This window comes from Manduca sexta, chromosome 12 (assembly GCF_014839805.1).
Source record: "Manduca sexta isolate Smith_Timp_Sample1 chromosome 12, JHU_Msex_v1.0, whole genome shotgun sequence".
In the NCBI taxonomy this organism is placed as follows: domain Eukaryota; kingdom Metazoa; phylum Arthropoda; class Insecta; order Lepidoptera; family Sphingidae; genus Manduca; species Manduca sexta.
In genome coordinates, this window is record NC_051126.1 from 11,094,374 (window position 1) to 11,108,693 (window position 14,320).

Sequence of the window (14,320 nt, forward strand, 5' to 3'; positions counted from 1 at the left end):
TAGAAATTAATAAATACGTAAAATTTTTATTACTTTTTTAAACATTACCTCGGTCATTGAGCTAGCGTGGTGGTCCGAGACCAGTAATATTTAAATGATTCAATATATCATTGATAATACATCTTTGCCTGCGGCAGCATAAACAAGACGCGTTTGAGTCCCATTATCTAAATCCATCAAAATGTTGTGTGGAAGCAATCGCTGATCGCGATAAGACCGCTAATTCTACTTTCGTTCTGTTCATATTTTCTATTGTTTATTTAAATTACTATTAGACTTTATGTACACACATGTTCACGTCTTTAGCCCATTACTGTGTTTATGCAATTGAAGGTCAAACTACATTCTGATAAAATCTAGACTATAGATCCCCAAGTGGACCCCCAGGAGTCCACGGGAGTCGACGAGAGTCTACGTTCCTGTGACCGAAAAGTGGAAGTTCACAATTCGTAAGCGGGGGTCCACGAAAATTCATCTCGTTTTGATAGTAAAAAACTAAAATGGTGGCTCGACTTCACCTATCAATGTATGCAGATAATATTTTAAGTTCAGTGACTGTTATATGTAAAAACGCATATTCTGGGGAATATCTTAAAAATTTAGTTGCAGGGGGTCCACTGGAACCAGCAAAATTTTGAAAGAGGTCTATGTGAAAAAAAGTTTGGATACCTTTGATCTAGACAGTGGATCATACTTGAATATTTATTGAAAGTAAGTTGCTACGTGAAGTATAATTTTTAAGCGCAGTAACCAATTTTAATCCATAGTCAAAAACTATTTGTATACATTTTCCAGGCTTCAGTTCAGGTTATCAGGTAGATAGCACGATTCAGGAGTGGATCTTGAATACAGCAGCTGCTTTAGGTAAATACCATGCCAGGAGTTTATTTAACTATGTCGTAAGATATCGAAACGTTATCTCATTTTCTAAGATAAAAATTTGCCAACGATATACCTAGTTCATAGTCCTATTCATAGTATGTTAGACGTAATTTTTTTTTTTGTTGCGCTATTATGAATATCAGATGAGTTAAAAAGTCATCCGAAATGCACTACACCAAAATTCGCACGGGCATAATAAAACTACTGACGTACATTCAACAAAAATATTTTACAAATATTGAAGTAAATTAAGTTTGAAAATACAAAAATAGATAAAATTTAAACTTTGAAACAATATATTTTTATATTGTGTAACATTCATATTTTACAAAATTAGTTTTTATTCTAATAATTGCGATACTGTAAATTATACTAACACAAGAATCATCCTAAGATCGAGTTACATGAGCGATCGCACAGTATATATGCAAAAATATATTTTTTACAGCCACAAACTAAACGTTTTTTATTTGCACATGCTAATCTTAACTACGTTCATAGCTAAGGAGCTCGTCACTATTGATTTGAGAAAATGTAAGGCAAGACGGAACATCAGTACAATGTTGATCGATAACAATCAGCGAGAACAGAGTCGATACACGCGGCGCGGAGAGAGCGGCAGCATCACAAGTCTAGCGCGGCGCCAGCGCAGGCCAGTGCGCGGCCTCGTGCGGCGCGCCGTCCGCCGGCGCCAGCAGCTGGCCGCACGTGGCGCACACCTGCAGCGACACCGCGCGCCCCAGCGCCAGCTCCTGCTGCTTGCGGATGTCGGGCAGCAGCGCCACCAGCTCGCCGAACAGGTCGTCGAGCAGGTCGCCGAGCGCCGCGCGGCAGTGCGCCACGAACCCGTCGGCGCCGAGCACGCCGTCGCGGAAGGCGCGCGACGCCAGCTTGAACTCCTCGAGCGCAGTGGCGCCGCCCAGCGCCGCGGCGAACGCTCCCACCAGCGCGCGGTTTCGCCGCTCGAACTCCGGCGGCGGGATGTACTTGTGCACGGGCGCCGCGAACGTGTGCCCCGACGAGTTCGTGAACGTCATGCCGTCGCACGGCGGCCGCGGCTTGAACCCGGGCGGCACGCTGCCGTTGGGGATCTTCTTCGCGGGCGCGCTGTTCGTCTCGATCCAGGAGCCCGACGATGTGTGAGATTTGTTGTCGCCCTTGGGGTTGAGCGGCGGGTAGTCCCTGGCGGCGAGCGCGAAATCTCCGTTGCCACCGTTCCTGTTTTTCTCCGAGTTGACCGTGACGGTTGACGACGTTTCGATGGTTTTAATCTTTTTGTCACGTTCGACGCTTTGGTTATTGTTGGTATTGACTTCAGTGAACGAAGGGTCTCTGGCGTACTTTTTGTCGAGGCCATTCACTTCGGGAATCTCTCGCATGTTTTCCATCATCATATTCAAGTTTTCCTTTTTACTGTTTTGTTTCTTTTTCTCCTTCTTGCTAGGTTTGTTTTCGGTGGTAGCCGGCGCGGGTTGAGGCGGCGGATGCGTTGGGGTTTGGATAGTCTTCTTCATCTTCAACTTGTTGTTGTTGACGGGTAGCGTGGGGAAGTCTGCGACGGCATTAAAGGCGGGTTCTCGCGGCTGGGGCGGGGGGTCCGGTTTGGCAGGCTTGGGCTTGTCCTTGGCCTTGGAAATAGTTATCCACTGCGGCGGCGCGGCGGGGGCGGCGGTGGCGGACAGCGCAGGGAACGCCTCGGAGCTCAGCGGGGGCTTCTTGTGTTGAGACGACGACTGGTTGCTCTTGAGGGCCTGCATCTCCTGACTATTGATCATAGCCACCTGTGCAGAACGTAATTGACTTGATTTTGATATCTCTTGGTTTGATTGTAAAATCTCTTATAAATAAATCGATTTATAATCGATTTTCAATGTCTAGATTTTTGGTACAGCAGAATGCGTAACTTTATTCACAACTAGCTTTTGTTAGCGGTTTTGCCCGCGTGATGAAAATTGTACCGGGCTAAAATTCCCGCTATGTATTTTTCCTGGATAGGAATAGGATAGCCTAAGTCCTTTTCAGGGTCTTAAATTATCTCCAAACCAAATTTCTGTGAAATCCCTTTGGTAATTTTGAATTTAACGCATTCAGACAGACGCAGCGGATGACTTTGTTTTATAATATGTAAGGATAATCGACTATATTTACCTTAGGCGGTTGCACGGTATTAGCACCGATGTTAGGATGGTCATCTCGCGGAACTTGCCCAAGTGACGGGAAGTCGTCGTCGCTGAGCGGTTGTTTCCGCTGCGGCGGCGGGATCGAGATGCGATTTCCGCTCGTCTGCGTTAACCGGAAGTTGCTGGCGCTCGGCGTTTGACTGCGTAATTGGATTGACACGCTGGGCTTGGCTGGAGAGTAGATTTATATTTTATATAGAAAAATAAAATGCTATACATTGGCTGTATATAGGTTAGATTTTTGAGACGGAGCAACAAGGGCAGCTACCGTATCTTACGTAGCGAAAGAAAACTTTTTTAGGAGACTGTCCATAATTTTTGAAGATATTAAAATTAAAAAAAATCAATTAAAAAAAATGTTAACAATAAATTGGCAATTAATGCACAAACTTTTTTGATGCCAATAGATCCAGTTGCTTATAAATTATTTCATAAAACCATTAGAAGTCTATTGCCATTTACAGGATACAATTCCAAATTACAAGTTGATCATTTTACCATTTATAACAAAGCCAACAATGTTACACCCCACGTCATAAGGAGCGAGTCTAATAAAGTGAGTAGAATGTTACGTACTGTTCCTGACGATGGTGGCGGCGACAGTGGCGGGCGGCGCGGCGGGCCGCTGTGCCGGGCGCGGTCCCGTGCCCCCGGACCCGTCCAACGCGGGGAAGTTGCGGTCGTTGCGCGCCAGCCCGTCCGATCCTGTGGAATATGATAAGATGTGTTTTTTCACTTCTTATTATGTTTTATCCTTTTTTGTCTATTTTAAGTTTCTACTTATATATGTAAATAATATTAACTCTTGGTCTCTCGTGAATCGCCGGCGAGCCAAGACAGCTACATGACATTTGCGTGTGTCACGGGATTATAACCTTATATACTACATATATACTACATAATAAGGTTATTTTTCCGTCACACGCGTAGCTGTCAATGTTTGCCGGCAAACATTCAGCTACCTCACGGGTTAATAGCAAATATTATTATTTTTGCCGCTGTACCAATATATAAATTTGCATGCTGTGGTCACCTATAATTAAAGAGGCATGTCACATTGCTAATTGTAAAATGGCTACATTATTTTTATTATATGCCATGTATCCCTCGTTGGAGGTCCTTAAATAAATAAATAATACATGTTATTCAATATATAGTCTTTGAAGATCTGGATTCTATGCACTTCTTAGTGTGAAGTTGTGTGGGATTTTTCTAGCACGGTTTGCTCGGAATTGTAACATTTAAAGAGGTCGAGATCAACTATCCAGTCTGCGACCGGAACTAAAATAAAGACAAATCGGATTGTAAGATATATTAAAAGGCGTGTCAGTCTCCACACCTCTGTAAGTCCTGGTGGGCGCGGTGAGCATGAGGCTGGGCTGCGCGGGCGCGGCGGACAGGCGCGGGAACTGCTCGTCGCTGCGCGTGTCGATGCGCGGCGCCGCCGACCCCCCGCCCCCGCCGCCGGCCCCCGCGCTGCTCGCCGCCGCCGGCGCCGTCTCCACGCGCTCCCTGCGAACAACACCCGCTACAGTTATACAACTCTCGCACTATGTACATACATACGCATACTATACCTTCGTAGCTAATACGTCATAGCTATATAATATTCAGATTTCGTTGTACAGGAAACCTTATTGTATTATATCCTGCCATTTTACATTTTTGTGAAATTTTGAAGATAGCTTACCAGGAAGATTTCCTCATTTTTTTTTTAAATCTCATTACTATAAAAAGGCATCCCATGATTTGTCACGTCTCAAAATAAGTCAATAGTACAAAGGTATGTGGCAGTTACCTAGTGGCGCGCTGCACGCCGGGGTGCGGCGTGATGTTGAACTGCAGCTCGAGCGTGCGCGCCTGCCGCGCCGCGCCGCGCGCCATGCCGCGCCCGTGCACCGTCGCCTTGTGCGCTGCACCACGCACGGACAAACATTACGGTAAACCCACATGATACGAACTGCTATTGAAATCGCAGTAGCATTATTACATAAAATTTCCTACCTCAGTGAACACTAAGAACCAATATTAAAATTCATCTCTTAAAAATGGATAGATGGTTTATTTTATGACTCAACATTTTTATGGATAATGGCATCGAACGCTCATCTATTAAAACGAAGATTTATTAAAAAAAAAAAAAACATATCTGATCACAAAATCACCTTTGAGATCGATGTCGCTCCTAAACACACTCGTGAGATGCTGATCGGCGCACTCGCCCTCCTCGCATAAATAGTGGTCTGCGCGGAAATGATGCGCTAACTCCGCGTGCGACGGGTAGTACTGGTTGCTGCCATCCGCATCGCACAGATGGCAATAGAGATGCTCCTTGCGCATGTGCCGGTACAGCTCGTCCGCGTCGACGAACCGCTCCTCGCAGAACTGGCACAGCGGGTGGCCCCTGCACATATACACTGGGGCGGATTAACACCGAATTATGTATCGGCCGCGGTTGAAGGTGCATAAAAACTTCTAATCACGCTAACATTATGAAATGTTAATATTGTATTTTTTATTGTGTAATAGAATAATTGGGAGTAACACCTGTGGTAGCTGAAATCCTCATAAACATAATCGAAATTTGAATAACAGGCATTCATCGCCTTAAAAATCAAACGTTGTGTTCCAAAAAAAAATCTAATGAAGACGTCACGCATGTATGTAAGTGTGGCATATTGATGGCACTTGCACCACGTATGCAACTTACAATATAATATCAAACCTAACCATAAATTGCGTGTTTCAACATTATGACGTTGACTAATTTCTAACCAGCTTCAGCAAAATATGGAGGTTCTCAATCCAACGTCTAATTTTTAAAATGTTTGTTACCCCAGAATTCAATAATTTATTTACCGATTTAGACTTGAAAATTGCATTGCAAAATATTGCCATAACCAGTATACAGGAGACCTATGCACTGGTTTTGGTAATGTTACATTTATTTTTTGTTTTTAGTGGTTTTTAAGACGATTTAATTTTTGTGCGTGCAAAGAAATGAGCTAATCTAACGCATCGAAATGCGTGGCGTCACCACTTCACTTCCCAGACTGATTTACGATATCAATACACAATCCCAACCGCTATCTCCGGATCGATAGATATGAACCAATCAGAATAAAGTTAGGTAACAGGATAGTTAAACGAAATTGTTCCTTAGAAGCTTTGGTCACAGATTAACTTCGCCTTCGACTTGTTATAGTTCTTGTTATAGGTTTTCATAAAATACAATAAATGTACGTAATGACAAGAGACGTACGTCGGCTTAGTCCTTATGTATTTCCAATTGAATTATTGTTGACAGTAATTTCAAATGCGGTTTATTTGTGGTGTAGTACTTTGCCAATGGTATAATTTAAAAACGATTTTATAAGAATACTAGTTTTTACATGTGACATAAATATTATTAGTTTATTATATTTATATGTTGTATAAATAAATAAACAAATAAATACGTGTACATTGTACAGCGATAATTAATAGCCAATATTTAATAGGAAAATCTATTTGTTAAATTAAATAATAATAACTTTAAACTATACAGTTAAGAATTAATTTATTTTTACATTATTTTACTTCACTCCATAATAAAGAGTTTTAATTCTCTATCACATAATGCGGATTCTCCGAGGGTTTTAAACATGGAATAGTTAATAAGCAAGGTATTTGGTTAATGAACTGTTTCAATTTGGTCATATGAATTAAATTTAAATAATGTATTTCTTCTTTCTATTGAAGTCGTTAATGTCACGAATTGGCCCATATGTATTATAATTATTATTGCCGCATTTACTTTTTCCTTAAATTTTGCGTATTTAATCATTTTATTTGTATATAACATTACGAATTAAAAAAATAAATATATTTCTGAATCCCTACTACCAGATTCATTATTTAATCGTATTTCTTTCAGAATCGTATAAAAGATTTGAATAAAAGAGAGTAGCTGAACAAAATAATGCGTTTCTACACATTAACTTTAAAAGAAATATTCTTTTTTTTTATCTAAGATGAAGAAAAATCAATTCTTGATAAGGACAAATTTTATAATAATTCGAAATTTTGAATTTATTCAGCTACCTGCGTAGCTGACTACATACATTTAAAAAATGTTCACACCTGTCAGACACGTAAGCACTAGTTAAAATGTATAATTGAAAATTTTATAGTAAATGTTTGTGTTCGCATTGTTAATCTATACTTATAATAAATCTGTAGAGAGGTCAATTCTGTACGTGAAATATATTTCCAAAATAGCTATCAGGGGGTGATTAGGGATCAATACTGATGCCAAAAATGCAATTAGTAAATTTTTTGTCTGTCTGTCTGTCTGTCTGTCTGTATAACCGTTATAGAAACAAAAACTACTCGACGATTTTAACGAAACTTGGTACAATTATTTTTCATACTCCTGAGCTGGTTATAATATACTTTTCATCACGCTACAATTAATAGGAGCAGAGCAGTGAAAGGAAATGTTGGGAAAACGGGAGAAGTTACTCCATTTTTTAAGCTTCCGTCGCGTGTGCAAACTTAATGGTTAAAGCTACATAGAAATCATGTATGACGGAAATGTTCTCCTTAAAATTATATAAAAAATATCCCACGACAGCATATGTCTATCTTTTATGGTTGACTCACAATAACACGTGTGACTCCCGATAGCTTAGCAGTTCGAAGCTTTTTCATTATATTTGTCTACTCTTACGTTTATAACACTCTCAGTCATCCCTAATTAAAAAAAGTTAACATTATTAAATATTCCATAAAAAAGAATCATAGAAATCGGTATAGAAACACCAAAGTTATACATGAAATACGCTAATAATAAGCCATCACGCGTGAATACTGAATCATGCTATATGCTTCCTTCTGTTTCACCAGGATCCCATCATCAGACCCTGACCGGACAATCGAACCACCGGCATACCACCATACATTAAAAAAACATTCCGACAAATTGAGCACCTCCTCCATTTTTGAAGTCCGAAATCCACGCGGGCGAAGCAGCGGGCGGAAGCTAGTAAATAAATAATAAAGGAATGTATTATGAAATATATATCGATGTTATTTTGTACGAAAATTCCGTATGGAACCATAATAGCATATATGATTAAAACTCTGAGCGTAGCATTGTGGCTTTGCTTATGCAAAGGATTTACCGCTAGATAACCAGCTTAACCGATGACGTAACATGTTTCACAACGCACTGACTAACTAACCGCGATATAAGCTTTAGCTATTCATGAATTATTTCATATAATACACAAAACTTTTCCTTATGAATGGATTTGTATTTATATGTTTATTTTGATTGTAAAATCATTAAATTACTATTGTTCAAATGTGATAGGTTAAACGTTAGGAAAACATGTTTTTCTTCCGGTCCTTGTAGCTTTGGTTACATAAATCAATCTTTTATAACAGCGTTTGTGCCACGGCTTTGTTTTTGCCTAAATACGTGTCCGGGGTAAATAGTAACTTACAATACTCAGGGATAATGTAGCTTCAGAATCGGAGCAACAGTTTTTTATCATACAGCCACAGCCAAGTGACTCTACTGGACCTAAAGGTAAGCGGAGTGGGCTCCAGATAGTCTCGACTGACCTGATCATTATCCCCCATCAGTCGACATAATTATGCCCAACTGTATGTATCCATATATATACAGGCTGATCCCGAAACGCGATACACTTACTCCGCCACTATGGCGAGTTTTACACCTTGTGTACGATGGTCGCTATTCGGACGGCTACAAGTATCTACCACCAGCAAAGTACCATGGATTAGAATGAAGTTGATTAATATAATTTTATTCTACCTATATATACAATTAGGTACTTTAGTCATAGCCCTTAGTATCATGGTCTTACACCTGTTCTTTCTCCGGTCATATCGGATTGCCCTCTCCGAACTTGGCAAGTGATGAAACAGAGACCTCTGTGTAACGTGCAACCAATTATCCACGATAATATCTCCTGCGAACTTATCTAATCTAAATATCCGTACAGATCGGCCGTCGTAGTCTAGATTTGGTTGGAGGATTTTATTTATTACTAGCTTTTGCTCGCGGCTCCGCCCGCGTTATAAAGTTTTTCAGGCTAAAGTTTTCCATTATAAAAGTAGTAGTTTCCCGGGAGCCTATGTTCTTCCCAGGGTTTCAAACTCTCTCCATACCAAATTTTATCTTAATACGTTGGGTAGTTTTTGAGTTTAAGACGTTCAGGCAAACGGATGCAGCGGGGGACTTTGTTTTGTAATATATTTTTTTAGAACTTTTTAAGAGGAATAATCCCGACATACATCATTGTTGCATAACTTTAACCGTTTACGCAGCGCACGTAACGGAAGCTCTCAAAACTAATAAATTGTCCCCGTATTTGTAACATGTTTCATTACTGCTCCGCTCCTATTGGTCATAGCGTGATGATATACAGCCTATAGCACCCCACAAATAAAGGGCTATCCAACACAAAACGAATTTTTCAGTTCAAACTGGTAGTTCCTAAGATTAGCCATTACTGCTCCGCTCCTATTGGTCATAGCGTGATGATATATAACTTAGAGCACTCCACGAACAAAGGGCTATCCAACGCAAAAAGAATTTTTCAGTTTGGACCGGTAGTTCCAGAGATTAGCCATTGCTGCTCCGCTCCTATTGGGTATAGCGTGATGATATATAGCCTATAGCAATCCACAAATAAAGGGCTATCCAACGCAAAAAGAATTTTTCAGTTTGGACCGATAGTTCCTAAGATTAGTAAACAAATATAATGAGAAAGCTTCGAACTGCTAAGCTATCGGGAGTTACACGTGTCATTGTGAGTCAACCATAAAAGATAGACATATGCTGTCGTGGGATATTTTTTACATAATTTTAAGGAGAACATTTCCGTCATACATGATTTCTATGTAGCTTTAACCATTAAGGTTGCACACGCGACGGAAGCTTAAAAAATGGAGTAACTTCTCCCGTTTTCCCAATATTTCCCTTCACTGCTTTGCTCCTATTAATTGTAGCGTGATGAAAAGTATACTATAACCAGCACAGGAGTATGACAAATAATTGTACCAAGTTTCGTTAAAATCCGTCGAGTAGTTTTTGTTTCTATAACGGTTATACAGACAGACAGACAGACAGACAAAAATTTTACTAATTGCATTTTTGGCATCAGTATCGATCCCTAATCACCCCCTGATAGTTATTTCGGAAATATATTTCATGTACAGAATTGACCTCCCTACAGATTTATTATAAGTATAGATGTATTTAATCATAAACCCATAATTACCTGTGCGATGTGTCGTCCAAGTCGCCTTTCCGTCGATGATGGGCCAACTCCTGCCGCGTGTAGCATTTCCTCTCAATGGTAAAAATCTGAAAGAATAAACGAAATGTGTCATAAATTTCAAAAGGTAAATTGAAAGCAGAAACAACATAAGACTTGAGACCAGCCATGCATCTCAAACTTACAATCGATTTCAATAAACGATGTTAATCGTTACTTTTGAATTGATCGCAAAAATAAACCGTTCAGAATAGTTTGTTATTTTTTAAAATATTATTTCTTACAGGTGATTAATTTTGATTGGTGAATTTTTAGGGCTTTAATCGGAAAGCAGCGAAATACTTCGACCGACAGTGGAAGCCTTTTTTCTTTGGAACTATATTATTGTTGAGGACTGTAAAAACATATGCATAATTTTTAGTACCTATATGGGGGCTTCCACGAGAATTATTTTGTCCGCACTGCGACTCGTGTGCGGAGAGTAACTCGTAAATATGTATAATTGATATTGCTGAGCATTATATGTACTGCTTAATAAATCATCCGTGATCACTAATAAGATTATCATTATCGCAACTAGCACTTCAAAGTGGATAATTACAGTTATATATTCCAATAAAAATATAAGTCGCGATAACTTTTGTTTAGTCGACTATTTGTCTCTTGTAATAAAGAATGTTTTAGTAAAAAATTGCTTTCACAAATTTTGTACAAAAACTGCATTGGCTGAGGCATACAATACTTGAATTTAGTATATTTTACTATAAAGAACTTAAATCTCAGATAAGAGTCATAAAGTACGTGTACATTGGTAAAAGCCCTTTCACTATTTAAATTCAATAATTGCTAGTTGATGCATTTAGTACTCAACTAGACACTTGAAACTGTGCTACAATTAGGTACATACCATCGTAAACAAAACGAACAATATTGCTCTCCTAACAAACAGATAGATCTTTAGTGAGGCATATGGTAGGTCGGAAATTGTTTATTAAATGCTGCGCAAATTGTAGTACCATGATTCAAGACAGATTGATGCTTCACTGAACAGTTGTGTAGTGGTCATTGAGTTTCACAATACTATACTTTTATTTGTAATCATGTAGACATAAATTGCATTTTAAAAGTTCTTTTATATAACAATTTTCATTGCAAATTGTTGCAAATAAGGACGCAAATGAATATGGCGCGTCTGGTTGGAAGAGCGAACTGACATTTATTAAGTATTTACATTTCACATGGCTTGCTTCACTTTAATATCGGCTACCATTGTCTTACTAGTCCTCGTCACTGACTATATTATTTTATTTACAATAAATTGTATTTATCATTTGTTAAAGTTGTAACCTTATTTTCATCACAAATTTATAAGAATAAGACTAAATTGGACCACTTATCACATAATCTCCATTCTATCATATATTATATTTAAATAATATCTCACCTTCAAATGCTTGACACACAAATCACAAAAATATCTTTCATGCACCTTCCTCATGTGATCATTGAGCATTGTGAAGGTACGGAAAGGTGGCAATTTATCACAGATTTTACAACGGTTCTCCAACAACCGTTCGTACGCATTCTTGATGTCCTCACTACAAAATCCGATCTTGAACTGCCTTTCAAACAGTCTATCCGGGATCACCCTGGTACGAAGCTCTTTGTAAGGTTCAATGGATTCCGTGAACACAACCTGGAATTCGAATGGATATAAACACTTACTAATTTCTATTTAATTAAACACTTTAATCAAAATTAATTTCTATTTAATTAAAACTAGGTGTGATTATGTCATTTTTGGGATAAAAGTAAACTATATGCTAATCAAGGACAAGGTTTGCTTCTGCTTCTAGTCTGACTATTTCCGAACTCTCATTTAACAAACATCCAAATTTAGAAACTTTAACACATATATTAGTGAGATTAGATCAATGTTCTATTCTTTTATGATAAAAATATTGAAGTCATTTAACTACAGAACCATGTTCAGTATTTAATATGATATTTACATTATGATAAACCAAACATGGAGTTAATATTGTGTTATCTTTCACACTATGAATATGTGGGTACTAATTATATTACTAATTGGATGAAAAAATATCAATGCTAGTAAAATCATCTCGCCTGTGTGATGGTGATAATTTAGAGTGCAAAATGGAGATTATTATGCAGAAAGGTAAAATGATCAGCTGCCTGCATAAAAAATTAAAAAGTGTTTTATTGTTTTCTTTTTGAAATATTCATTCAAAATGTTCAACTTGTAAATACAAAACTACTAACTTCCCTTCGGGATGACTTTTCATTAATTATTAAAGTTATGTGTATATTTTAACAACAAGCCACTGAACATTGGAAAAAATATCAATATAATGATGAAGTTATATTTAAAATAAGATCATAAACAAAAATCCCAGAGACAAAAACCTAACTCCTTAAATGCCTATTCTTACCCATTAAGACTGGCAATGCATCTGCGAATTTGCTAGTTTATGAGAAAAATAGATACCATAGTTCAGTGAAAAAGTTAAGATATTTTCTTCTTTACTGACCTATGCTAAAAATGACATGTTCCCAGAGAATAAAATCTAAAGATTGTTTTATCTAATCATGCCACTTGCTGAACTTTGGTCTTGTACCAAAGAAGAATGGTGGAAGTGTGATTTGATCTTATAAGAAATACAAACATCAATCAAAATATGTCATATAATTTTTTACACATTAAAAACATGTTTAAAAGACCATTCTTATGTTGAAATACCTGTAATATTATTATAACTATTGCTATAAGTTTATTAGCATGTTTTCCTTTTTATTTAAGAATAATATCATTTAATAAATATTTTAAAAAGAGATGTTGACTATGTGTATGCATTCCGTTCTTATTACATAAAACTATGTGTGTCACTGCAGATGTCAGTTAATTAGTTAAAGAAATAGCTATTTTCATCTATGGGTTCATAAAATATGGACTTTTTAAGAGTGCTGTACTGAAGTGTACATGAGTTTATATAAAATTGTAGCATTCTTTTTAAAAATCTTTTTTTTTGTGTCACAAAGAAATGTTTCCATTTATAATATATATTGATTTTCAATTTAGTAGTTTCGTTAAAACAATTATTTTAACTATCATTTTCATTGTATCAATCCAAATGGATTCCAATGTAAACAATTAATGATATAAAAAAAATGTAATACATAGTCTTCAGAATATTACACTTACCAATACAGGCACAGTACAATTATTCCCAGCTCGGTTCGGTTTGAGTTTCACAACGTTAATTAATGTTGTGCATTTAAAAACGAGTCCCGAAAATTCTGTAGTATTATTTATGAATTGACTATGATAACTTACCTTTGAAAGGTCTTGACGGCAAATAGGACACTCATTCTGGAGGCAGAGGACCCGCATACGAGTAGAACACTCGAAACATACGGGGTGGTCGCATTCACCAATCGAATAATATAGTACGTTCTTGAAACAAACTACGCAAGTATTCTCGTTGCTCTGGGTCTCGGCCATTGTCTACGTCTGTCGTAAGTCAAGGGTTCTGGAACAGCACACGACTAATTGGTCTAATACGTGAATGTGTAGAGATCGCAGAGATAAATATAAGGAATAAATACAGCACGTACGTACGTAAGAGAAAAGGAAGGACGAAAAATTTCGCACGACAGCGAAGATGACAGCTGTCCAGGGCTGCCAATATACTTTTATTATTTTTCAGCCATTTATTTATTTAGCCTTCGTTTAAAAAAAAATGTTTTTGTTAATTTCATATTTTATCTTTTTCACAAGGAAATGCGAAAGACAATGTTTTATGAATATGGTTCTTTAATCATGTTAAGAATCTAGCATCCCTAAAGCTGGGTTGCAAATTTTAACTTATTTTACATTTTTATCTAGTTACATTTTAAGTATTTTTTATAAATACGAGTTCTAGAAATACTTCCAGAAATCTA

General features: G+C 37.7%; 1 protein-coding gene across 2 annotated transcripts; it reads right to left on the bottom strand.

The window, feature by feature from the left end:
- Nucleotides 1-1,160: 1,160 nt before the first annotated feature.
- Nucleotides 1,161-14,106, bottom strand: LOC115440711 (E3 ubiquitin-protein ligase ZNF598). 2 transcript variants are annotated; one of them, XM_030165128.2, is made up of 10 exons: nt 13,998-14,106; nt 13,713-13,908; nt 11,799-12,050; nt 10,358-10,443; nt 5,228-5,466; nt 4,861-4,975; nt 4,402-4,574; nt 3,639-3,767; nt 3,031-3,233; nt 1,161-2,663 (listed from the first exon to the last, which is right to left on the bottom strand). In XM_030165128.2, exons 2-10 carry the CDS (start codon nt 13,878-13,880, stop codon nt 1,515-1,517), a joined length of 2,514 nt encoding a protein of 837 aa, XP_030020988.1. In that variant the 5' UTR covers nt 13,881-13,908; nt 13,998-14,106; the 3' UTR covers nt 1,161-1,514. The 2 variants fall into 2 exon arrangements, with proteins under 2 accessions (XP_030020988.1, XP_030020989.1); XM_030165129.2 differs by having other exon boundaries at nt 13,994-14,076.
- Nucleotides 14,107-14,320: the final 214 nt, after the last annotated feature.